Here is a 26,765-nt window from a genome sequence, read left to right on the forward strand (position 1 = left end):
AAGTGGAAAGGTCTTTTAAGGGTTTAATAAAGTTTGTGTTCGTGACGCCACCTGTGGTTCTTGGTCAGAGGGGACCGACGCTGCTTAAAGGGGTCCTGCGGGGCGATGTTACTGCAGCAAAGGTGATGATGACGCTTCCCACAGGTGAAGCGGGTCCTCAGGGCTCCAGGTGTGCTGGGCAGAGATGGTGTATGCCGGCAAATAAATGGAGGACACAAAGTTGTAACGTCTTTACCTGGTTTACTGGTTGTAAGCAGCCGCAGTCCAGGGTACCAGCAACAGGTGGTGACATGGTCCGGCCGTCCTGGAGGCAAAGATGGATCCCACTCCCAGGTGAGGTCCGTAAGCCTTCCTACTCGTGCTCATATGCAAGGTCCTTGCTGCCTGTGGCTTCCGTACAAAGTCCACTCTCTCCTGTCCTGAGACAGTTACCCGTATGGTTGGCAGTGTGAGCCTTTTTATAGGGTCTCTATCATGACCTGGGCTCTTAGTGTACTGCTGCACCTTCAGGTGTGGATGCGGACAAATTACCTAAAGTCTTATCCCCTCCAGTTCTGCCGTGCGACCTGGAGTACAACACAGCCTCGGGCTCCCGGTGCACGGTTCCTGCGCTTCGGCTCAGAGGGTGCCCGGTCACAGTTCCGTTCTAAGCTCTTTCCTGCTCCTGTGCTTCTTTACTCTGATGGTCACTACAATCCAACCCTTCAGGTTATCTTCCTTTCCTGGAGCTGCAGCTCACACATGGCTGCATGGCCCCACTGTCTGCTCTCACTCCTCTCTCTCTTCCACTGTCTCTCTAGACTGAACTAACTCCTCCTCCAGGCCAGAATACTTAAAGCTGGGGAAGCTCCCCTGAATCCAGGTTCAGAGCTCCCCCTTCTGGCCTGGATTCAGAATGTGTTGTATGTAGGTGCGTTACATGGTAAAGGAAATTCTCCTTGCCTACAAGCATGATATCGCCCTCCCCAAAAGGAAGGCAACATCACTGTAACAACCGGTTACCTGGGGTGTTACACGTGCAGCAGAGCTGGAGCCGAGTGTTAGCATATCGCATCCAATGCTCTTGCATCGGATGCTATTTGCAAGCGTGAGTCCAGCCTGATGGTGAGAGTTCTGTAAAGCTGTTCAGCTGGGAGCTTTCTCTAAACATTTACTAAGGATGGACCTACCAACTTAGTTGGGGAATTAGCTATATATTCAGGGATCCAGTACATTAAAGGTTTTGTCCACTTTTGTGGTAATGTGACGCCGGCATCCCTGTTATGACCTGGTGGTTAAGAGGCCACACTGATATGACCTGGTGGCTAAAACGCAACATGGGATGAGCTCTGAGGAGGTGGTATCTCTACTGACCGCAGTCCCTAATCCTAACAACAAAACTAGTAATAGCCATGGGATGTTCCTGACTCTCCCTAGACACCTCTTCACAGCCTAAGAACTAACTACCCCTAAAGTAGGAAATAGAAAGCTATCTTGCCTCAGAGAAAACCCCAAAAGGAAAGACAGCCCCCCACAAATATTGACTGTGAGTGGAGAGGGAAATGACGTACACAGAAATGAAATCAGATTTCAGCAAAGGAGGCCAATACTAAACTTGATAGACAGAGAGAAAAGGATACTGTGCGGTCAGTATAAAAAACTACAAAATCCACGCAGAGTTTACAAAAATGAACTCCACACCGACTCACGGTGAGGAGGGGCAAATCTGCAACCCCAGAGCTTCCAGCTATCCTGAATATGACATAGTGACAAGCTGGACAAAAAGAGACATATTTGCAGAGCAATAGAGTCCAAAACAAATGGACAAACAAGAACTAGCAAAAACTTATCTTTTGCTGACAAGGACAGGCCATGTGAGAAATCCAAGGAGAGAACCAAATCCAACAAAGAACATTGACAGCTGGCATGAACTAAAGCCCAGAGCAGGTTTAAATAACAAACCCAGGCAAGGCGATCAGTGAAGTCAGCTGCTACAGCTACCTAAAGGAGCAGCAGTTCCACTCGAAACCACCAGAGGGAGCCCAAGGGCAGAACTCACAAAAATACCATTAGCAACCACAGGAGGGAGCTCCAGAACGGAATTCACAACAGTACCCCCCCCCCCCTTGAGGAGGGGTCACCGAACCCTCACCAGAGCTCCCAGGCCGATCAGGACGAGCCAAATGGAAAGCACGAACCAAATCGGCAGCATGAACATCGGAGGCAACAACCCAAGAATTATCCTCCTGGCCATAACCCTTCCACTTGACCAGATATTGAAGCTTCCGCCTCGAAAAACGAGAATCCAAAATCTTCTCCACCACATATTCCAATTCCCCCTCAACCAACACCGGAGCAGGAGGATCAACGGAGGGAAGCATAGGTACCACATATCTCCACAACAAGGATCTATGGAACACATTATGAATGGAAAAAGAAGCTGGAAGGGCCAATCGAAAAGACACCGGATTGATAATTTCAGAAAGGCCCAATAAAGCGAGGTTTGAACTTAGGGGAAGAAACCTTCATAGGAACATGACGAGAAGACAACCAGACCAAATCCCCATCACGAAGCCCGGGACCACATGAGTCCAAATTTGCTGCAACCTGTCCACCACAGAATCCACACCAGGACAGTCAGAAGGCTCAAGCTGCCCCGAAGAAAAACGAGGATGAAAACCAAAGTTACAAAAGAAAGGCGAAACCAAGGTAGCCGAACTAGCCCGATTATTAAGGGCAAACTCGGCCAACGGCAAAAAGGTCACCCAATCATCCTGATCAGCAGACACGAAGCATCTCAAATAGGTTTCCAAGGTCTGATTGGTTCGCTCAGTTTGGCCATTTGTCTGAGGATGGAATGCTGAAGAAAAAGACAAATCAATACCCATTCTAGCACAAAAGGACCGCCAAAACCTAGAAACGAACTGGGAACCTCTGTCAGACACAATATTCTCCAGAATACCATGCAAACGAACCACATGCTGAAAAAATAATGGAACCAAATCAGAGGAGGAACGCAACTTAGGCAACGGTACCAAATGGACCATCTTAGAAAACCGGTCACAAACCACCCAGATGACAGACATCTTCTGAGAAACAGGAAGATCAGAAATAAAATCCATGGAAATATGCGTCCAGGGCCTCTCAGGAATAGGCAAAGGCAAAAGCAACCCACTGGCACGGGAACAGCAAGGCTTAGCCCGAGCACAGGTCCCACAGGACTGCAGAAACTAACGCACATCCCGCGACAAGGAAGGCCACCAAAAGGACCTAGCCACCAAATCTCTGGCACCGAAAATCCCAGGGTGACCAGCCAACACTGAACAATGAACCTCAGAAATTACCCTGCTAGTCCATCTATCAGGAACAAACAATTTCCCCACTGGACAGCGGTCAGGTTTATCAGCCTGAAACTCCTGAAGTACCCGCCGCAAATCAGGGGAGATGGCAGAAAGAATCACCCCCTCCTTGAGGATCCCAGCCGGCTCAAGAACTCCTGGAGAATCAGGCAAAAAACTCCTAGAAAGGGCATCAGCCTTCACATTCTTAGATCCCGGAATATATGAGACCACAAAATCAAAACGGGAGAAAAACAGAGACCACCGAGCCTGTCTAGGATTCAACCGCTTAGCAGACTTGAGGTAAATGAGATTCTTATGATCAGTCAAGACCACCACGCGATGCTTGGCTCCCTCAAGCCAATGTCGCCACTCCTCAAATGCCCACTTCATAGCCAACAACTCCCGATTGCCGACATCATAATTACGCTCAGCAGGCAAAAACTTTCTGGAGAAGAAAGCACATGGTTTCATCAAAGAGCCATCAGAATTTCTCTGAGACAAAACGGCCCCTGCCCCAATCTCAGCAGCATCAACGTCAACCTGAAAAGGGAGAGAAACATCTGGCTGACGCAACACAGGGGCAGAAGTAAAACGATGTTTAAGCTCCTGAAAGGCCTCAACAGCCGCAGAGGACCAATTCATCACATCAGCTCCTTTCTTGGTCAAATCGGTCAGAGCCTTCACCACACTAGAAAAATTAGCAATAAAGCGGCAATAAAAATTAGCAAAGCCCAAAAATTTCTGAAGGCTCTTTACCGATGTGGGTTGAGTCCAATCATGAATGGCCTGAACTTTAACAGGGTCCATTTCAATAGCCGAGGGAGAAAAAATGAAACCCAAAAAAGAAACCTTCTGAACTCCAAAGAGGCACTTAGACCCCTTCACAAACAACGCATTAGCACGAAGGACCTGAAATACCATCCTAACCTGCTTCACATGAGACTCCCAATCATCGGAAAAAAACAAAATATCATCCAAATACACAATCATGAATTTATCCAGATAATTCCGGAAGATATCATGCATAAAGGACTGAAATACCGATGGAGCATTAGAGAGCCCGAATGGCATCACAAGATATTCAAAATGGCCTTCGGGCGTATTAAATGCTGTTTTCCATTCATCACCTTGTTTAATACGCACGAGATTATATGCCCCTCGAAGGTCGATTTTAGTAAACCAACTGGCACCCTTAATCCGAGCAAACAAATCAGAAAGTAAAGGTAAAGGGTACTGGAATTTGACCGTGATCTTATTGAGAAGGCCATAATCTATACAGGGTCTCAAGGAGCCATCCTTCTTGGCAACAAAAAAAAAATCCCGCTCCCAACGGTGACGAAGACGGGCGAATATGCCCCTTCTCCAAGGACTCTTTTACATAACTCCGCATAGCGGCATGCTCTGGCACAGACAGATTGAAAAGTCGGCCCTTAGGGAACTTACAGCCAGGAATCAAATAGGGCTCTGCAAAGGCTCCAAGGAAAAACCACAGCGCTTGGCAAATTCTAAGTCCATTAAGTTCAGGGCAGCGCCAGAATCCACAAATGCCATAACAGAAAAAGACGACAATGAGCAAATCAGGGTAACAGACAAGAGAAATTTAGGCTGTACAGTACTAATGGTAACAGACCTAGGGACCCTCTTAGTACGGTTAGGGCAATCAGAAATAGCATGAGCAGAATCACCACAGTAAAAACACAGGCCATTCTGACGTCTGAATTTCTGCCTTTCTGCTCTAGTCAAAATCCTATCACATTGCATAGGCTCAGGACTCTGCTTAGAGGACACTGCCATATGGTGCACCACCTTGCACTCGCGCAGACGCCGATCAATCTGAATGGCCAAAGACATTGACTCATTCAGACCAGCAGGCGTGGGAAACCCCACCATAACATCTTTAAGGGCTTCAGAAAGACCGTTTCTGAAAATCGCTGCCAGGGCATACTCATTCCATTTTGTGAGCACAGACCACTTTCTAAATTTCTGGCAGTATACTTCTGCTGCTTCCTGACCCTGACACAGAGCCAGCAAAGTTTTTCTGATTGATCCAAAGAATTAGGCTCATCATAGAGCAATCCGAGCGCTTGAAAAAATGCGTCAATATTGAGCAATGCAGGATTTCCTGACTCAAGGGAGAATGCCCAGTCCTGTGGGTCGCCACGCAGCAAAGAAATAACAATCTTCACCTGCTGAATGGGGTCACCAGAGGAACGGGGTCTGAGAGCAAAAAACAATCTGCAATTATTTTTAAAGTTCAAAAATTTAGATCTATCCCCAGAAAACAAATCAGGAATAGGAATTCTAGGCTCTAATACTGGAGTCTGGACAACATAATCTTGGATACTCTGTACCCTTGCAGCGAGTTGATCCACACGCAAGGACAGACCCTGAACCTCCATATCAGCACCAAAATCCTAAACCACCCAGAGATTAAGGGGAAAAAAAAGACAAAACAAGCTACAAAGGAAAAAAAAATGACTCAGAGCTTTCTTTTCCCTCTTTTGAGATGCATTTAACACATTGTGGGCCAGCTGTACTGTTATGACCTGGTGGTTAAAACGCAACATGGGACGAGCTCTGAGGAGGTGGTATCTCTACTGACCGCAGTCCCTAATCCTAACAACAACACTAGTGTTGTGTATCCGCTTTTTGGGCTCCCCTGGTGGTTGCTGGTGGTACTGGTGACTTGTTTGCACTTTGCTTCTTCTGTTCACCTGCTTCCATCAGTGTTTGGGAGTTTCCTATTTAGCCTTGCTCTCCAGTCATTTCCTTGCCGGTCATCTTTGTAACCAGAGCCTTCGGTTGCATGTTCCTGCTACTAGTCTGCTGATCAGCTAAGTGGACTTTGTCCTTTTGTTTTGTACCTTTTGTCCAGTTTGCAGTTTTTGTAATTCTCTGTAGCTGGAAGCTCTTGCGGGCTGAAATTGCCACTCCTGTGTCATGAGTTGACACAGGAGTCTTAAAGTAATTTCAGGATGGTTTTTGAAAGGGTTTTCAGTTGACCGTGAAGTCCTCTTTTGTATCCTTCTGCTATCTAGTAAGTGGACCTCTCTTTGCTAAATCTACTTTCATACTGTGTATGTCTTTTCCTCTTAATTCACCGTTATTACATGTGGGGGGCTGCTATCATCTTTTGGGGTATTTCCCTAGAGGTAAGCCAGGTCTGTTTCTTCCTCTACCAGGCGTAGTTAGTCCTCCGGCTGGCGCGTGGCATATAGGAAGCCGTAGGTATGCTCCCTGGCTACTGTTAGTTGTGTGGTAGATTTAGCTCACGGTCAACTCGAGTTTCCATCACCCAAGAGCTCGTTCGTTACTTATATGTTTCTTACGTTCCCTTGCCATTGGGAACCATGACAGTATGACCGGCCATGTGTTAAACTTATTGGCAGAAGAAAGGAGAGAAAAAAGAAGTCTGTAAATGTTTTTTTTTTTTTTTTTTTCCTTTTTCCTCTATGCTTGCTCCATAGTTGGATCTGTTGTATTTCAGCTTTAATTACAGCCTTTGCCTTTCTCTCCTTATAATCCTTGAATGGCTCTGAGCTCACCTGTTTAAAGATGGATCCTCAGAGTTTGGCTGCAGGTTTAAATAATCTTGCTACGAAGGTTCAAAATTTACAAGATTTTGTTATACATGCTCCTATTTCTGAACCTAAAATCCCTACACCAGAGGTGTTTTCCGGAGATAGATCTCGGTGTTTGAATTTCAAATATAATTGTAAATTATTCCTTTCTCTCAGACCTCACTCCTCAGGAGATCCTGTCCAGCAGGTTAAGATTGTAATCTCTTTGCTGCGAGGTGACCCTCAAAATTGGGCATTTTCATTGGCACCAGGGGATCCTGCGTTGCTCAATGTGGATGCGTTTTTCCTGGCGTTAGGGTTGCTTTATGAGGAACCTAATTTGGAGATTCAAGCTGAAAAAGCTTTGATAGCCCTATCTCAAGGGCAAGATGAAGCGGAGATATACTGCCAAAAATTTCGTAGGTGGTCTGTGCTTACTCAGTGGAATGAGTGCGCCTTAGTGGAAAATTTCAGAGAGGGCCTTTCTGATGCCGTTAAAGATGTTATGGTCGGGTTCCCTGCGCCTACAGGTCTGAATGAGTCCATGACAATGGCAATTCAGATTGATCGGCGTTTGCGGGAGCGCAAACCCGTGCACCATTTGGCGGTATCTTCTGAAGAGACGCCAGAGAAAATGCAATGTGACAGAGTTATGTCCAGAAGCGAGCGGCAGAATTATAGGCGTAAAAATGGGTTATGCTTCTATTGTGGTGATTCTGCTCATGTTATATCGGCATGCTCTAAGCGTACTAGGAAGGTTGACAAGTCCATTTCAATTGGCACTTTACAGTCCAAATTTATTTTGTCTGTAACCTTGATTTGTTCATTATCAGTTATTACCGTGGATGCCTATGTGGACTCTGGCGCCGCTCTGAGTCTTATGGACTGGTCCTTTGCCAGGCGCTGTGGGTTTGATTTAGAGCCTCTGGAAGTCCCTATACCTCTGAAGGGTATTGATTCTACACCTTTGGCTTGTAATAAACCACAGTTCTGGACGCAAGTGACTATGCGTATGACTCCAGACCATCAGGAGGTGATTCGCTTCCTTGTGTTGTACAATTTACATGATGTTTTGGTGCTTGGATTACCATGGTTACAGTCACATAACCCAGTCCTTGACTGGAAGGCTATGTCTGTGTTAAGCTGGGGATGTCGGGGGGCTCATGGGGACACTCCTATGGTGTCCATTTCGTCATCTATTCCATCTGAGATTCCGGCATTTTTGTCTGATTATCGTGATATTTTTGAAGAGCCTAAGATTGGTTCACTCCCTCCTCACAGGGATTGTGATTGCGCCATAGATCTGATTCCTGGCAGTAAATTTCCAAAGGGTCGTTTGTTTAACCTATCCGTACCTGAACATGCTGCTATGCGCGAGTATATTAAGGAGTCCCTGGAAAAGGGACATATTCGTCCTTCTTCATCACCTTTAGGAGCCGGTTTTTTCTTTGTCTCTAAAAAGGATGGCTCTCTGAGGCCTTGTATTGATTATCGTCTCCTGAATAAAATTACAGTCAAATATCAGTATCCGTTGCCTTTGCTGACTGATTTGTTTGCTCGCATAAGGGGGGCTAAGTGGTTCTCTGAGATTGATCTTCGTGGGGCGTATAATTTGGTGCGAATTAAGCAGGGGGATGAGTGGAAGACCGCATTTAATACGCCTGAGGGCCATTTTGAGTATTTGGTAATGCCTTTCGGCCTTTCTAATGCACCTTCTGTCTTTCAGTCCTTAATGCATGATATTTTCCGTGAATATTTGGATAAATTTATGATTGTGTACTTGGATGATATTTTGATTTTTTCTGATGACTGGGAGTCTCATGTTCAGCAGGTCAGGAGGGTTTTTCAGGTTTTGCGGGAGAATTCTTTGTGTGTAAAGGGTTCAAAGTGTGTTTTTGGGGTTCAAAAAATTTCATTTTTGGGGTATATTTTTTCCCCTTCTTCTATTGAGATGGACCCTGTCAAGGTTCAGGCTATTTACGACTGGATGCAGCCTACTTCTCTGAAGAGTCTCCAGAAATTCTTGGGCTTTGCTAATTTTTATCGTCGATTTATAGCTGGTTTTTCTGGCGTTGCTAAACCTCTGACGGATTTGACTAAAAAGGGTGCTGATGTTGCCAATTGGTCCCCTGCTGCCGTGGAGGCTTTTCGGGAGCTTAAGCGCCGCTTTTTGTCTGCCCCTGTGTTGCGCCAGCCTGATGTTTCTCTTCCCTTTCAGGTTGAGGTCGATGCTTCCGAGATCGGAGCGGGGGCGGTTTTGTCGCAGAAAAGTTCCGACTGCTCAGTGATGAGACCTTGTGCGTTCTTTTCGCGAAAATTTTCGGCCGCCGAGCGAAACTATGATGTTGGTAATCGGGAGCTTTTGGCCATGAAGTGGGCATTTGAGGAGTGGCGTCATTGGCTTGAGGGTGCCAGACATCAGGTGGTAGTTTTGACTGATCACAAGAATTTAATTTATTTGGAGTCTGCCAGGCGCCTGAATCCTAGACAGGCACGTTGGTCGTTGTTCTTTTCCCGGTTTAATTTTGTGGTCTCGTACTTACCGGGTTCTAGGAATGTGAAAGCAGATGCTCTTTCTAGGAGTTTTGAGCCTGACTCTCCTGGGAATTCTGAACCTGCTGGTGTCCTTAAGGATGGAGTGGTTTTGTCTGCTGTCTCTCCAGATTTGCGACGTGCTTTGCAAGAATTTCAGGCGGATAGACCTGATCGTTGTCCGTCTGGTAGACTGTTTGTTCCTGACGAGTGGACCACTAGAGTCATCTCGGAAGTTCATTCTTCTACTCTGGCAGGTCATCCGGGAATTTTTGGCACCAGAGATTTGGTGGCTAGATCCTTCTGGTGGCCTTCCCTGTCTCGAGATGTGCGTGTTTTTGTGCAGTCTTGCGATGTGTGTGCTCGGGCCAAGCCTTGTTGTTCTAGGGCTAGTGGGTTGTTGTTGCCCTTGCCTATTCCGAAGAGGCCTTGGACGCACATCTCTATGGACTTTATCTCGGATCTCCCTGTTTCTCAGAAGATGTCTGTCATCTGGGTGGTGTGTGACCATTTTTCTAAAATGGTTCATTTGGTGCCATTGCCTAAGTTGCCTTCCTCATCTGAGTTGGTCCCTCTGTTTTTTCAAAATGTGGTTCGCTTGCATGGTATTCCGGAAAACATCGTTTCTGACAGGGGTACCCAGTTCGTGTCTAGATTTTGGCGGGCAGTCTGTGCCAGGTTGGGCATTGATTTGTCCTTTTCGTCTGCATTCCATCCTCAGACCAATGGCCAGACGGAGCGAACTAATCAAACTTTGGAGACTTATTTGAGGTGTTTTGTGTCTGCGGATCAGGATGATTGGGTTGCCTTTCTGCCATTGGCGGAGTTTGCTCTTAATAATCGGGCTAGTTCTGCCACTTTGGTTTCTCCTTTCTTTTGCAATTCAGGGTTTCATCCGCGTTTTTCATCTGGTCAGGTTGAATCTTCGGATTGTCCTGGAGTGGATGCGGTGGTGGATCGGTTGCATCGGATTTGGGGACAAGTGGTGGATAATTTGGAATTGTCCCAGGAGAGGACTCAGCAGTTTGCTAACCGTCGTCGTCGTGTTGGTCCCCACCTTCGCATTGGGGACTTGGTGTGGTTGTCTTCCCGTTTTGTCCCTATGAGGGTTTCTTCTCCCAAATTTAAGCCTCGGTTCATCGGTCCTTATAGGATTTTGGAGATTCTTAACCCTGTTTCCTTTCGTTTGGACCTCCCGGCATCTTTCGCTATCCATAATGTGTTCCATCGGTCGTTGTTGCGGAGATATGAGGTACCGGTGGTTCCTTCTACTGAACCTCCTGCTCCTGTGCTGGTGGAGGGTGAATTGGAGTACGTCGTAGAGAAGATCTTGGACTCCCGTATTTCCAGATGGAGACTTCAATATCTGGTTAAATGGAAAGGCTATGGTCAGGAAGATAATTCTTGGGTAACTGCCTCTGATGTTCATGCCTCGGATTTGGTTCGTGCCTTTCATAGGGCTCATCCAGATCGCCCTGGCGGTTCTTGTGAGGGTTCGGTGCCCCCTCCTTAAGGGGAGGGTACTGTTGTGTATCCGCTTTTTGGGCTCCCCTGGTGGTTGCTGGTGGTACTGGTGACTTGTTTGCACTTTGCTTCTTCTGTTCACCTGCTTCCATCAGTGTTTGGGAGTTTCCTATTTAGCCTTGCTCTCCAGTCATTTCCTTGCCGGTCATCATTGTAACCAGAGCCTTCAGTTGCATGTTCCTGCTACTAGTCTGCTGATCAGCTAAGTGGACTTTGTCCTTTTGTTTTGTACCTTTTGTCCAGTTTGCAGTTTTTGTAATTCTCTGTAGCTGGAAGCTCTTGCAGGCTGAAATTGCCACTCCTGTGTCATGAGTTGACACAGGAGTCTTAAAGTAATTTCAGGATGGTTTTTGAAAGGGTTTTCAGTTGACCGTGAAGTCCTCTTTTGTATCCTTCTGCTATCTAGTAAGTGGACCTCTCTTTGCTAAATCTACTTTCATACTGTGTATGTCTTTTCCTCTTAATTCACCGTTATTACATGTGGGGGGCTGCTATCATCTTTTGGGGTATTTCCCTAGAGGTAAGCCAGGTCTGTTTCTTCCTCTACCAGGCGTAGTTAGTCCTCCGGCTGGCGCGTGGCATATAGGAAGCCGTAGGTATGCTCCCTGGCTACTGTTAGTTGTGTGGTAGATTTAGCTCACGGTCAACTCGAGTTTCCATCACCCGAGAGCTCGTTCGTTACTTATATGTTTCTTACGTTCCCTTGCCATTGGGAACCATGACACACTAATAATAGCCGTGGGATGTTCCTGACTCTCCCTAGACACCTCTTCACAGCCTAAGAACTAACTACCCCTAAAGTAGGAAATAGAAAGCTATCTTGCCTCAGAGAAAACCCCAAAAGGAAAAACAGCCCCCCACAAATATTGACTGTGAGTGGAGAGGGAAATGACGTACACAGAAATGAAATCAGATTTCAGCAAAGGAGGCCAATACTAAACTTGATAGACAGAGAGAAAAGGATACTGTGCGGTCAGTATAAAAAACTACAAAATCCACGCAGAGTTTACAAAAATGAACTCCACACCGACTCACGGTGTGGAGGGGCAAATCTGCAACCCCAGAGCTTCCAGCTATCCTGAATATGACATAGTGACAAGCTGGACAAAAAGAGACATATTTGCAGAGCAATAGAGTCCAAAACAAATGGACAAACAAGAACTAGCAAAAACTTATCTTTTGCTGACAAGGACAGGCCATGTGAGAAATCCAAGGAGAGAACCAAATCCAACAAAGAACATTGACAGCTGGCATGAACTAAAGCCCAGAGCAGGTTTAAATAACAAACCCAGGCAAGGCGATCAGTGAAGTCAGCTGCTACAGCTACCTAAAGGAGCAGCAGTTTCACTCGAAACCACCAGAGGGAGCCCAAGGGCAGAACTCACAAAAATACCATTAGCAACCACAGGAGCGAGCTCCAGAACGGAATTCACAACACATCCCCGCACGTGTCTGCTCCTCCCTCCCTGCAGAGACGCCGACTTACTGCCCTGGCTGTCCTGTCATCTCTACTGCTCTGGCTCTCTCGTCTCAGCTCTAGTGCATGCTCACACTCCCGGTCTCTTCAAGAGACAGCATGCTTAATCCTATGTGTCCCCAGCCAATAGCTGGGAGACACTTAGTATTTAAAGCACCTGTAGGGAGGTGCCTGAGTAACAATTGTAGTTTGTCAGTCTACAAGCTGCTAGCTAGTGATCAGGTCCCTGTACCAGTCCAGTTAAACTTGTATCAGTACCGGTTTTACTTTCCTGTTCCCCTCCTGTCTGAGATGATACCTGAAATCGCTCCAGTTCTACCTCAGCCTGAAACCACTCTGGCAGTAAGTGATCCTGAAACCGCTTTGGCCGTACGTGATCCTGAAACCACTTCGTCAGTACCTGAATCCTGAAACTGCTCCTGCGGTACCTGTGTCTTTAACTGCAACCTTGGTACTTGAACCTTAATCGCTCCAATGGTACCTGTGTATGCCATGAAGGTAGGGAGGGGGAAATTGGAGTCAGCTCACCGAATTCCAGGCACCTAGGGGAGGATGAGAGCATATACGGAGCAGCCCTGGTCCTGGGCGGTTCTTGGAGCAGAAACAGTGAAAGGAGATCTCCAGTGTTGATATAAATTATAAAACTTCACATTTATTGATTGCTGTTTTAGACTGGTTTCGCATTTGCGGTTGTGTCCGCAGCGTTTTGGATGCATACATCCGCATGCATTGTGTATTCCTATCTTTAACATTAGGGATGCAGATGCCTGCGATAAGTTGCGTTTTGCAGCGTTTGATGAAGCATGCGTTGTTTCGTTGTCTGCGGCTTGACGTGCTAAACGCTACATGTTGTAATTTCAGAGGCATCAATTTGCCGCCTCGAAACGTATGCGGTTGTTAGCGGAAGGAATGCGTCGAAAAAATGCATTACAGTCTATGTGAACGCATGCGTTCGCAAGCACATGCGTTTGTTTGCGTTTGTGAACGCATGAGTTTTACCACAGGAAAACCTGTCTAGACACTGATTAGCCACCCCCCACATACAAACCGATAAAAGGAGGGAGTGGGCATTTGCAGGTCACTACTCAGCAGACTGGGAAGAAGAGCAGACAGACTCTAGAAAGAACCTGGGAGGAATCTACACTCTGAACAATGTGAGTATCAAAGCCAATGTCCTTTTTTTTTTTTTCTGTCTCTATACGTCCTAATAATTTCTGTATTTTTTTTTTTTTGCTGCATGCATCAGAATGTCTTCTTCTTCTGACGAGGAGCAATGTCTTGGGCCTGCACAAGGTGGAAATGAAAGTGAAGTGAGTACTCACCTCTTCAGATTGGTAAGTATTGTCTGTCACATCTACACATGTGACAAATTTTTCTTTTTTAGAACAGTTCTTGAGACCGAGCAGGAGCAGCGTGGACACAGTCGTGTGGCAAGGCGGCGTGTAAGTATACCTGACTGATTGTACTCTGCTTATTTTATCCTGACTTTACTATTCTTCACTGTTCATTTCTTTACTTTGCTCTATCTTTGCTCTACCTTTTTCTTCTTGACTCCTTTTTTTTTCTTGACTTTGAGTATTCTTGCCTGTTTTCTGTCTCTGTTGTTTTCTTTCTTTTTCTTATGTTAATGTCTCAAACATGAAAGTATTTATTTATTTTCTAGGTTCCAGAATGGGATGAGGACCTCATTGACAATGACATCCTCATCTCCCTGGTCCATGAGAGAGTCCCGTTGTGGGAGACCCGGGTTCCGCAGCACTCGAACAACGAGACGCTCCGGCGGCTATGGAATGAGGTGGCCCAAGCGATGTGGGATGGCTGGGACAACACCCCGACTCGGGTCCGCAATGCATTGCATAAGTATTGCAATGCGGTGTGATACAGCAGTGACCTTGGCTGGGATCACACAACTGTGTGTGATGAGAGAAACTCCTGAGAGTTTCTCTCACCACACACAGTTGTGTGATCACGGTCAGAAGTGCATTGTCTAACCATTATTTTTATTTTTCAACAGTGCTCAAAGTCAAAACACGTTGGCGTTCGATGAAGGATCGCTTCAACAAGGACCTTCGTCAAGAGATCCGGGTTCCTAGTGGTTCTGGAGCAAGGATCCAAAAATATAAATATCTCCGCATCCTGGCATTTTTGAGACCGGTCCTTGCCCAGAGAACATAAGTATTTTTTGTGGTGTATTGGGTTGTGTTGTATTGCCTAATCTGTATTTTTCTATTCCACAGCAGTTGGCGCTTTTACTATTGTAAATGTTTGTTACTAATGTTGCTTTTTTTTTTTTTCACTGCACATGGAGCAGCACTCTTGACCCTTGTTTTGAAGCGGTCAAACTGCCACGGACCAGTCTCAGCCATCCAGCAGCGCTGCAGCAAGTGGCCCTGCAACACAGACTGGAGACCAGAGAACTGATCCATCAGGTGTTCCCCTGTCCCAGTCCTCTGCCTCTTTTTTTTGGGCTCTTCCCGGCAGCATCAGAGGGCCTCGGACAGGTCATTCATGCCCGAGTTTTTGCACTTGAGCTCGGTCTTTCATGATGGACTCAAGGCGATGGGTGACTGACTGGATAGTGCCATAAACCATATGAATACACTTATCCAGGATGTCACCAGAAGCCTTGACCAAGTGAAATCCGAACTCCAGAGGCCAGCACATCATTTTTTCAATCAAATAGAGAAGGGCATGTTGAAACAACTTACTCCTGATCTCCAGCTTAGTGTCATGCAGGCCTGCAATGCTGCTTACGTGCAGGCTATGTAACAGAGTCGGTATTTTCAGCAGCTAGTGGTGGCATTTCCACCTGTGCCAACGCTGTCACGCTTGTCCTCAATGCCGAGCTCTGCTGCTTACCACTGCACAGCCACCACCATTCCAAGCACTGCCGGACACCACTACAGCGCCACCACCATGCCAAGTGCTGTTGGACAGCCCACCGCCACCACCATGCCAACTGCTGCTCCTGCTTGGACACCTCCACTGCCACCACCATGCAGCAGCAGCAGCACCGGGACCCTGGAATGGCTTTCCACACCACCACCACCGTGCAGTTGCAGCCGGACCCTGGCACAGCCTTCCCCACCACCACCATGCAGCAGCAGGACCCTGGCATGGCCTTCCGCACCACCACCATGCAGCAGCAGCCAGACCCTGGCATGGCTTTTCCCACCACCATACAGCAGCAGGACCCTAACATGGCCTTCCGCACCACCGCCATGCAGCTGCCGAACCCTGGCATGGCCTTCCCCACCACCACAACCATGCAGCAGCAGCGGCACACGGACCCTGACAGGTCGGCCACCATGACAAGGCTGCAAGAAATGAGCCCACCGAGGCTCCCCAGACCACAGCGCCAATCCCAAAAAGGGAAAGGGAAAAAGAAAAAGCAGCGGACTATTGCTATCCCTCCCCCCTCACCTTCAAATGTGTCTGTGATGTCAGGTTTGTCTCGCCTTTCCAGTGTGTCTCTGCCTTCCCATTGCCTCTAGCACCATCCCTGGACTCCCTGACCCCACTAGTTTAATCTTCTCCTGCAAACCCTGCGTCATCGACAGTTAGCCAGGCCTCACAGCTACACACTCCCCAGTTCCGTCACTCTACCCCAAGCAGGCGCAGTTAATTTGTTTGGGTTTTTTTTGTTTATAAATAAATGTTAATGTTTTTTGTCTCCAATACTGTTTGGTTATTTGTGTATTTCGCCACCAGCAACACACACCGTGCGCCGAATAAACACACTGCGCCATACACTTTGTTTTTTTGCTACCTCATAGCTCCAGTAGTTATTAAGTACAACACTGCAGCTTTGTGTGTTTGGTATGGAGCTATGAGTTGTCAAAAAATAATTTTACTTGTATTTCTCCATAATCTCTTCAGTCTGCTTAATCTGTGTCACAGACTGAAGAGAAAATGGCGGTAATACAAAGCAGAACTATACTCAACAGGTCATGTGTCAAAAAACTCATTATTTATTACACCTGACCTGGTGAGTAGAGAACTGCCTTGTATAACCTCCATTTTCTCTTCAGTCTACGTTATCTATTTCACACAAACTGAAGAGATGATGAAGGTCATTCAAGGCATATCTATACTCACCTGGACAGGTGTCAGAAATAGTGAATTCATGAGGCTGGGTTTTGTGCTCATGAAGTCATTATTTCTCACACATGACTTGGTGAGTATAGATCTGCTTTGTATTATACCTCCATCGTCTCTTCAGTTTGTGTTCAATAGATACTGCAGAACAGAACCAGGATGTAATGATGTCAACTACCTTACCACTAGCAACCTAAGTGGTTTTTAGAGGAAATACATAGGAGACTCGGTACAGATATCAAAACACGTTGTTAACAAAAAATATTAGTAACATTTTTATTATTATTATTATTATTATTATTATTTGTTTATATAGCACCATTAATTCCATGGTGCTGTACATGAGAAAGGGGTTACATACAGGGTTATAGATATCATTTACAGCAAACAGGTTTACAGTGACACACTGGTACAGAGGGGAGAGGACCCTGTCCTTGCAGACTTACAGTCTATGGGATAGTGGGGAAGAGACAGAAGGTAGGGGTGAGGCGACGGCGGCTCTGGCGGTGGTGAGGTGGCGGCTCGGTTATTGTAGGCTGTAGGCTTTCCTGAAGAGATGGGTTTTCAGGTTCCGTCTGAAGGATCCGAGGGTGGTTGATAATCGGACGTGTTGAGGCATGGAATTCGAGAGGATGGGGGATATTCGGGAGAAATCTTGGAGGCGATTGTGTGAGGAATGAATAAGTGTGGAGGAGAGTTGGAGGTCTTCGGATGAACGAAGATTACGTGAGGGAAGATATTGGGAGATTAGTTCAGAGATATAGGGAGGGGACAGGTTGTGGATGGCTTTGTAGATCAGTGTTAGTAGTTTGAACTGGATTCGTTGGGGGATTGGGAGCCAGTGGAGGGATTTGCAGAGGGGAGAAGCAGGGGAGTAGCGAGGAGAGAGGTGGATTAGGCAGGCAGCAGAGTTGAGGACAGACTGGAGTGGTGCAAGAGAGTTAGTGGGGAGGCCACAGAGGAGGTTGTTGCAGTAATCGAGGCGGGAGATGATGAGAGCATGTACAAGAGTTTTGGTAGATTGTGGGCTGAGGAAGGAACGGATTCTGGCAATATTTTTGAGTTGGAGGCGACAGGAGGTGGCAAGAGCTTGGACGCGAGGTTTGAAGGACAGGGCAGAGTCAAGAGTTACCCCGAGGCAGCGGATTTCAGGATCGGGAGAGAGCGTGATGCCATTTACCATACTAGATAGATCGGGTAGGGGGGATACGTGAGGTGGGGGAAAGATGATGAATTCGGTTTTGTCTACATTGAGTTTTAGGAAGCGAGAGGTGAAGAAGGAGGATATGGCTGACAGACACTTCGGGATTCTGGACAGCAGGGAGGTGACATCTGGGCCAGAGAGGTAGATCTGAGTGTCGTCTGCATACAGGTGGTACTGGAAGCCATGGGACTTTATGAGTTGTCCTAGGCCAAGAAAAAAGTAGGGGTCCTAGGACAGAGCCTTGAGGGACTCCAACAGAGAGAGGGCGGGATGAGGAGGTAGTGTGGGAGTGGGAAACGCTAAATGTGCGGTTGGATAGGTATGAGGCAATCCAGGACAGGGCGAGGTCTTTGATGCCAAGGGAAGAAAGAATCTGTAGCAGTAGGCAGTGATCGACTGTGTCGAATGCAGAGGACAGGTCAAGAAGGAGGAGGATGGAGAACTGTCTATTAGCTTTGGCTGTGACTAAGTCATTAGTAATTTTTGTCAGGGCAGTTTCGGTGGAGTGGTGGGGGCGGAAGCTAGATTGGAGGTTGTCAAGGAGAGAGTTAGATGAGAGGTGGGAGGAAAGTTGACCATGGACATGCTGCTCAAGGAGTTTTGAAGCAAACGGGAGCAGTGATATGGGGAGATAGCTGGGCATAGCAGTTGGGTCAAGGTTAGCTTTTTTGAGGATGGGTGTGATGGTGGCATGTTTGAAGGCAGAGGGGAAGGTACCAGAAGAGAGCGATAGGTTGAAGAGATGGGTTAGGGCTGGAATAAGCGTGTTAGTGAGGTTGGGGAGCAGGTGGGAAGGTGTGGGGTCAAGTGCACAGGTGGTGAGGTGTGATTTGGAAAAGAGGCGAGTAAGCTCTCCTTCAGTGATGTTGGAGAGGGAGGTTATTAGGGAAGGGCAGAGGTCTGGTATATGGAGTGGTTGGGGTGGTGGACAAGTAAAGGTTTGCCTTGTTTGGTCGATCTTGTTTTTGAAGTAGGTGGCAAAGTCCTCGGAAGAGATGAAGGGAGTTGGAGGTGGCAGTGGTGGGCGGAGGAGAGAGTTAAATGTGCTGAACAGTTGTTTTGGGTTGTAGGATAGTGAAGATACAAGGTTAGTGAAATAGGTCTGTTTAGCAGAGGTGAGGGCTGATTTGAAGTCAAATGTAGCTTGTTTGAAGGTAGTGAAGTCGTCTGGCAGGCGCGTTTTCTTCCAATGCCACTCCGCAACCCTGGATGCTTGTCAAAGTTTTTTTGTGACATTTAAAACATAACTGGTACAGACCCAAACCCAACAGCACATTTTACACAATATTATCTTGCCATGCCACACGTCCAATGTCAGAAACAAAATAGGCAGCAAATTGGTTCTGCATGTGGCCAACTTCAACAGTTGACCACAGCGGGTTATGCTGGTAATCTGGCACTGGGTTTGCAACTGGTTCATCCAGTTCAATGTTGGGTCGCTCCTTAGCCATTATGTAATTGTGAAGAACCACACAGGCTTTGACCACCTCATCGACTGTCTCAATTTTTAGAGTAATGGCTGTCCCAAGAATGCACCATTTTGAGAAAAGAATCCCAAAGGTACACTCCACTGTTCTTCGGGCTCTGGTCAGCCTGTAGTTATAAATCCTTTTAGTGTGGTTCAGGTTCCGACTGGAATATGGCTTGAGTAGGTTTCACACATCTGAAAAGCCTCATCCCCAACCATAACAAATGGCATCGGTGGGCCTTGAGTTTTGGGGAGAGGTTGTGGCAGGGAAAAATTAAAATTTTTGCCATACACACGTTGGCCCATATCCGAGTTCTTGAAAGTCTGGGAGTCATTGCCACGGCTAAAAGCTCCAATGTCCATGATGATAAAGCGACAGTCCGCATCTGCTATTGCCATGAGCACTACAGAAAAATATTTTTTGTAGTTGAAGTACTCAGATCCAGTTCTGGCGGGTTTGATAATGCATATGTGCTTTCCATCCAAGGCTCCCAAACAGTTGGGGAAATCACACACACTCCTGAATTTTTCGGCAATTTCCATCCACATGTCCACGGTGGGTAGGGGGATACATTTATCCCAGAGAACGTTCCACAAAGCCCGGCAGGTGTCCGCAACTATTTCAGACAAGGTGGAAATTCCAAGCCGGTACTGAAAGTGGAGCGATGATAAGCTCTCTCCGGTAGCCAGGAATCTGAAATAAAAAAAAAATTACAAACAATTATATTTATGGTAGTGTTTAGCTAAAGGCATAAAGGAAAATACAAATAATACATGGCAGACCAACAAAAATTATGACTGGCATTTGTTTAGAATTATTACGTACCTCAATGTGACCAGGAGACATTCCTCTGCAGGAATCGCTCTATGGAGCTGGGTGTCCTGTCTCCGGATGGCTCCTTGGACACGACCAGGCAAATCCCGAAAAGACTCTTGAGACATCCTGGTATATTCTGGTAATTTGTCCGGGTTGACATTAAGCTCGCCATATAGCGTGTGGTAGGCTCCACGGCTCTCCCATAGTTCAATAATGGGGTGTCTCCAAAAACGCCTACGATGTGTCTTTCTCTGTCTTTCTCTATTTCTTTGTTGCTCCCAAGCAAACGCACAGGCAAGAAACAGCTTGATACTTAAATCCAGGTTGGAATAAAAGCTCTCCATGTGAAGATCCATCATGACACAGGATTCAGTAGCAAACTGAAGAGTCCAAGGGTCTATATATAGATATCCCATAATACACGCCCACTGTAGTCCCATTGGATTTTTCTCCTTTTAAATTTTCCACCATGCGCACAGAAAACGCAAACGCATGGAAAATGCATGAAAAAGCATGCAAACGCAGCATTTTTTTACCGCATGCGTTACTTTATGCGTCTACAAAAACGCTGTGTTTGCATGCGGTTTATCGTGCATTTCAGGTTGCGGATTAAACGCTGCGGATTCTACCGCAATTGTGAAACTAGCCTTAAAAAGACATATTGGGTACACCAGTAAGAATCCAGACCATGACTAAGACTATCTAGTTGAAACACGTCAGTTTCTGTACCATGTGGGATTCCTATTGGTGTACCCAATATGTCTTTTTTAAAAAGCATTCAACAAATGTGAAGTTTTATAATTTATATCAACGCTGGAGATCTTTCCCAGTTCCAGTATCTGTCCTGTCTGAACCAGCAGCTATATCTGTACCATCTGTTTACAGTCCTGCCTTGGACTTCTAGTCCATTGCTGCTGTCGTGACCCTTGGGGTCAGCTACCCGGGTACCTGGATCAGTCCTGGAGTAGCACCATGTGTCCACCTGGGCTAAGTTCTAACCCCACCATCAGGGGCACTAGATAAAACTCATTTGGTTGCTTAGTCACTCCCCCAGGCTCTCCCTGGTCCGTGGCGCAGTGGGTTCACGATCCACAAGATCTTTGTCATGACACAGCTGTCGGGAGACCCAGGACCAGGGGCTCCTTCCCTGTCTTTAACACTAGAGCGGCCCTAGCTCGCCCTGCTCCCCAGGATACTTCAGATGGCAAAGATGCTGGGGCCTCCACCCTTGCCTTATCTCCTGAGTTATTTCTCCGTCTGTTCTCTTCCCTCACCCAGGGAAGAGGAGCGGTACTGTGCACCGTAGTACACCAACCCGACAAACAAAGAAATACAAACAAGAGTTAACTGAAATCTCTAGGCATACAAAATATTCACTCGCATATAACAGAGGAATGCACCAGGGTGTGAAGGTAGGGGAACAAACGAAAACAGAGAAAGATATGAATTACCACACATACAAACCAAGCAACAGTCACTAATAACTCCTCCAGCTCTCCTTCCCATACAAACTCCTCTGCCTCCATTAGCCATGCAGCGATAAAGCTAGCTCTGACAAGGATTTATATTAGAGCACAGATTATATGGAGAAAAGAAGTGGCTAACCGAGCAGAGCTGTGAGCACAGGGATTTCCAATATGGCCGATTAACCGGTTCTGCCAGAAGGAATAAACACATTTAAAATGAAGGAGAAGTGCTTCTCCTCAGCGCCGGAGTAGGAGCAATCAGACGCTGCGGTCTTCTGGGTCCACACTGTCGCGGTAACCCCGTGACAATTTTGTTCGCAAAATATGGTGAATGAGTTTTTGGGCTCCTTTGTGCATCAGTGCCCAAATGCCATTACTACCTATGCACCTCTTATAGCTACATATCACTTGGTTCCAATTTCTCATAATATTAATGTTTCACTTTACAGATAAGTTAATGGTGAAGCTTGAATGTCACCATGGCAGAGGGAGATGATGATGAGAACAAATCGCAAGCTCTAGTATTTCGTCTTCATGTTAACACTCCACGAGTTGTACAGGAGGTGTTACTGGAGCGTGGTTGGGAGGAATTTGATGAAGAGAAACAAAGTGAATCAGAGTGGAACCTGTACTGGAGAACGTCAGCATTCCGAATATCCGAACATGATAATATAAAGCCTTGGCAACGACTTAATCATCATCCCAGGACAGCACAGATAACAAAAAAAGACTGTTTGGCCAGACATTTAAAACGAATGAGAGGAATATATGGATCATCCTACTTTGAGTTTAGCCCTGTTGTATTTATTTTGCCAAATGACTACACAAAGTTTTTAGCTGAATATACCAAAGGAAGATATGAAAAAAAATCAAACTATTGGATCTGTAAACCAACTGACATGTCAAGAGGTAGGGGAATATTTATTTTTCAAGACATCAAGGATTTGGCTTATGACTGCACTGTGATTGTTCAGAAATATATCACAAACCCACTACTAATATCTGGCTATAAATTTGACCTACGTATTTATGTATGTGTTACATGTTTCTGTCCACTGACTATATACATCTACCAAGAAGGACTAGTCAGATTCGCAACAGAGAAGTTCAATCTGCGTTCCCTTGATAATATTTTTGCTCATCTGACTAACACCAGTATTAACAAATACAGCACTTCCTACTCAGCGGACAAGGAGAGGGTTGGAAGTGGATGCAAATGGACGTTTAGTCAGTTTCGATCCTATCTCCGCAATTTAGAGATTGATGATGTTTTACTGTGGCAGAGAATATATAACATAGTAACCATGACCATGTTATCCATTTCTCCATCCATACCTCAGTATCCTAACTGCTTTGAGCTTTTTGGTTTTGATATTCTCATTGATGATACATTAAAGCCTTGGCTTTTAGAGGTGAACTATAGCCCTGCATTGTCTGTAGACTGTGCAAATGATGTAACTGTGAAAAAAAGTCTCATCAATGACATCATTGATCTTCTCAACTACAAACCGTCCGATTTAAGCAGAGACAACAGCAGAAAAGTCAGTACCAAGTCTCAGTTTTTACAGCCTTCTACAAAACATATACCACATGGCTATGACAACATTACACAGAACTCTGCCGAATTGAAAAAAAGCAGTTTGATGACTATTAGTAACTCTAAAGAAAACCTTATTCACTTTGAAGGCCCTAGAAGTGTTTCTTGTCAAAATTATGGCCTACACAATAATAGCGATGAAACATTAGTCCAAAAGGGACTCAAAAGGATATGTTGTAACTTCAGCTTGATGGAAAACTCATCAAATGAAGATATTGTGATCAGAGGAGCTGTGTCAAGTGGGAAGACAACAATGTGTCCTCGAATGACATTAACGTCTAGACTACGAGAAAAAATGAATATGCCTAAAAGACTGGGAGCTTCTAAACTGCCATTAGTCCTGAGCAGTTCAAGAGCCAAAGTATGTGGAAGCAATATGGTGAAGACTTTCCGATGCAAACAACATGCCACCTGCTCGTGTAGGTGATTTTCTTCTCATCTTCCCTTTCAGCCAATCTTCGTTCCTCGCATCAAAAACCGGAGCAAATGTTAAAATTATAATTCAAGAAATGTTAAAAATGATGCAAAAATTATCAGAAAATATTAAGCTGACCTGAATTTTAACACATTTTCTTATAGTTCAAAGTTTATGGGCTGCTATACAGAATCTCTTCCACTCCAGCATCATGACCAATGTAATACATTGACAGCTCTTTAATATGTAGCCTCTCTTACAGAACAGCCCTGTATTTTGACTCTCAGGCTTTACACATCAGTATTTTTGATCAGTATTTCATCAGTATTTGTATACCAAAAGCAGGAGCGTCTCCAAAACAAAGAACAGGTGTCAATCAATCAAATATAGAACTGTTTGGGGGACAAAAGTGGACACACATAAAGAAGCATCACCTGATAAGGATGGTGAAAGGTGGCAGTATGAGCTCACCTGGTGATGTGTGAAGGCACAACAGCTGTAGACGCGTGTGACTGTTGTTGCGGCCCCATGACTGGGGGAGAAAAACTTCACTCAGATGAATAATTGCGATATTGTCTTCCTCTACTAATCTATCAGTAATAGTTTTCTTTTTAAGCTCCATTCCTGGTTTTGATATACAAACACTGACCAAATACTGACATGTAAATAAGCCGTAAGAGTGGTAGTCAACCCCATGTCTGACGTCCACATACTCTAAAAGGCAGAAGATGTCTTTATGACAAAATTCTTTACTGAGTGTATCTCCTTGCTTATCACTATGCTGATGTCACGTCTGCAGGTGGTACAAGGCAACCAAATCACTGTTCTCCCCCAGGTTTTTGATTGATATTCTTTTAGCGGGAATAGAGGAGTGGAGGAACTGATCTGTGGACTGGAGGAGCGAGAGGGAGCCTAGGAAACAGATACTCCAAACCATAGCTGTGATATGAAAAAAAGAAACAAAAAGGGAGTCATAAGATTAAAGGGGTTATCCGGGATTTTTTATTTTTTTACTATGGATCTAAGAACTAACAGGCAGCCTGTTCTGCAAGCTGCCGATCTCTGCCGGCTCAGACTGCTCCTGCCGGCAATTCTGCTGCTTCTGCTGACATCACGTACATACAGCAGCTTATCTTCTGATCTACTCTGTTGATGTAAATATAGAAAAAGGACCAGCATATCTAAGCTAGTGTGAATGGATGCCAACCAAAGAAACCAAGTTGGTTGGTACCTATACAAGCTGTTGAGGTGGCATGATTACCGATGTCATGCTGATTGACATCCGGCTCCCTGCTGCCTAACTGTGGAAAGTAGGTTGTCGATCATCATGACGTAAGCAGTCACACACCCGTCAATAGGGCAGCCCAGAAGTTTAGAGCAGCTATGTTGACATCACATTGATCAGCAGAATCACTGGCAAAAGCGGTCCGTGACCACTCTGAGCTGGCGCTAGGTAGAACAGGTAGGTACTTAATAACTAACTGTCTGTTAGTTGTTGGCCTATAGTAAAAAAAATAGTTAAGGATAACCCCTTCAAGACATACTTTAGTTTTGCCAGTACCATTTTAATGAGTGGATGTTATTTCCTTTGCTTTGACTTAATTCTACAATTATTTTACTTTTTCTCAAGTTAAAATAAAAAGAAAGATTCATGGCTAAAGCGGTTTACTCATATACAATGGGCACAAAAAGTATTCATACCCCTTTAAATTTTTCACTCTTTGTTTCATTGCAGCCATTTGGTAAATTCAAAAAAGTTATTTTTTTTCTCATTAATGTGCACTCTGTACCCCATCTTATGAGGTCTTATATAGACTGGTGTGTGCCTTTACAAATCAAGTCCTATCAGTTTAATTTACCAGCTGGACTCCAATGAAGGAGTAGAACCATCTCAAGGAGGATCACAAGGAAATGAACAGCATGTGACTTAAATATGAGAGTCTGAGCAAAGCGTCTGAATATTTATGACCATGTGATATTTCAGGTTTTCTTTTTTAATAAAGATGCAACAATTTCTACATTTCTGTTTTTTTCAGTCAAGATGGGGTGCAGAGTGTACATTAATGAGAAAAAAAATTAACTTTTTTGCATTTACCAAATAGCTGCAATGAAACAAAGAGTGAAAAATTTAAAGAGGTCTGAATTCTTCCCGTACCCACTGTAAATACAATAAACAATTTTATAAATGCATAACAAAAAATCTAATTCTTATTCATAGCTGAACATAAGTGAAAATGACATACCCTCACCAAAACGTATGAGAAGAAAAAAATCACTATAAAAAAATAAACAAACTAATGCACTTCACTCACTTAAAGAGGTTGTCTCATCTTCGTAAATGCTTAAAACTGCAAAAATGCTTCACTGGTGGCCATAGTCTTAAAGAGTGCAGAATAAGGCATGCATATGGATTTACAAGCTTTTTCTATTTTTTTCTTTTTTTTTTAATGCTTGGATCTGCAAAACTTGCAGGCTAAACATTAGTTTGCAGTATGGGGCAGATTAGGAGAGCAGCTGAATTACAACAACCCTTTACTTTCTAGTGATTAATTGCCACTGGGATAGAGATATTATAAAAGAGAACAAAATACAGGAGACAGACAGACAAATTACTTTAGAAAGACATTGCTTGAGAAAGGCTCACAGTTTGAAGAGCCGAAATGTTGCACATACTGAACATGGAGGAATAAATTTTACTTCATTACTCATATCTGAATGTTGCTATTTTGCTGTGCCTAATCCAAGAAATAAAGATGTCCCATTGTGGCAGAACAAGGCGATTTTGATGATGAAGGGTCCTTTGTGCTCTAAAAGCTTATAAATATTTTCTGAATAGACAATAAAGGTGTCACTCCTAGAATATGTTTGTTTTTTTTACATAAAAGTACTTGCATGGATTATCCTTGTTGACACAAAACCACAATAATAATTTTTATTGCATATATCATAAATGCTACCGCTCTCTTGTGATTGGAAGAAATTCCTCTCAGACACATGGATTTCTTAAGAAAAATAAATTTCACTGCTCTAGTTGAGGGAGCTTTTAGGTCCCCCAGAGAGGAGATCTTCTCTGACCTATAGGCTAGAGATATTGTAGACTTGATCCACCTAGCTATAGTGGGCTTGGAAGGTTTCTTCTTCCATTCCGTTGGTATCCTATCTCCAATCCCATGTGGCCTCTATATACAGTGGGTACTGTGGTGTGACTGGTGGTCGCGTGGTTAATGGGAGGTATGTGTCACAGGGATGGATGCTCCCTGCGATGCAACCTGGAGTATTTTGTCTTT

General features: G+C 45.1%; 1 protein-coding gene across 1 annotated transcript in view; it reads left to right on the plus strand.

Moving 5' to 3' along the window:
* The window catches only part of TTLL2 (tubulin tyrosine ligase like 2), a 34,391-nt gene extending 9,255 nt beyond the window's left edge, over positions 1-25,136 (plus strand). The window contains 2 exon segments of the mRNA XM_077281462.1: positions 21,916-23,411; positions 23,413-25,136. Coding sequence (XP_077137577.1) covers positions 21,946-23,411; positions 23,413-23,620 — 1,674 coding nt within the window. The 5' untranslated portion in view covers positions 21,916-21,945 and the 3' untranslated portion in view covers positions 23,621-25,136.
* Positions 25,137-26,765: the final 1,629 nt, after the last annotated feature.

This window comes from Ranitomeya variabilis, chromosome 2 (genome assembly GCF_051348905.1).
Source record: "Ranitomeya variabilis isolate aRanVar5 chromosome 2, aRanVar5.hap1, whole genome shotgun sequence".
Taxonomy (NCBI): Eukaryota; Metazoa; Chordata; class Amphibia; order Anura; family Dendrobatidae; genus Ranitomeya; species Ranitomeya variabilis.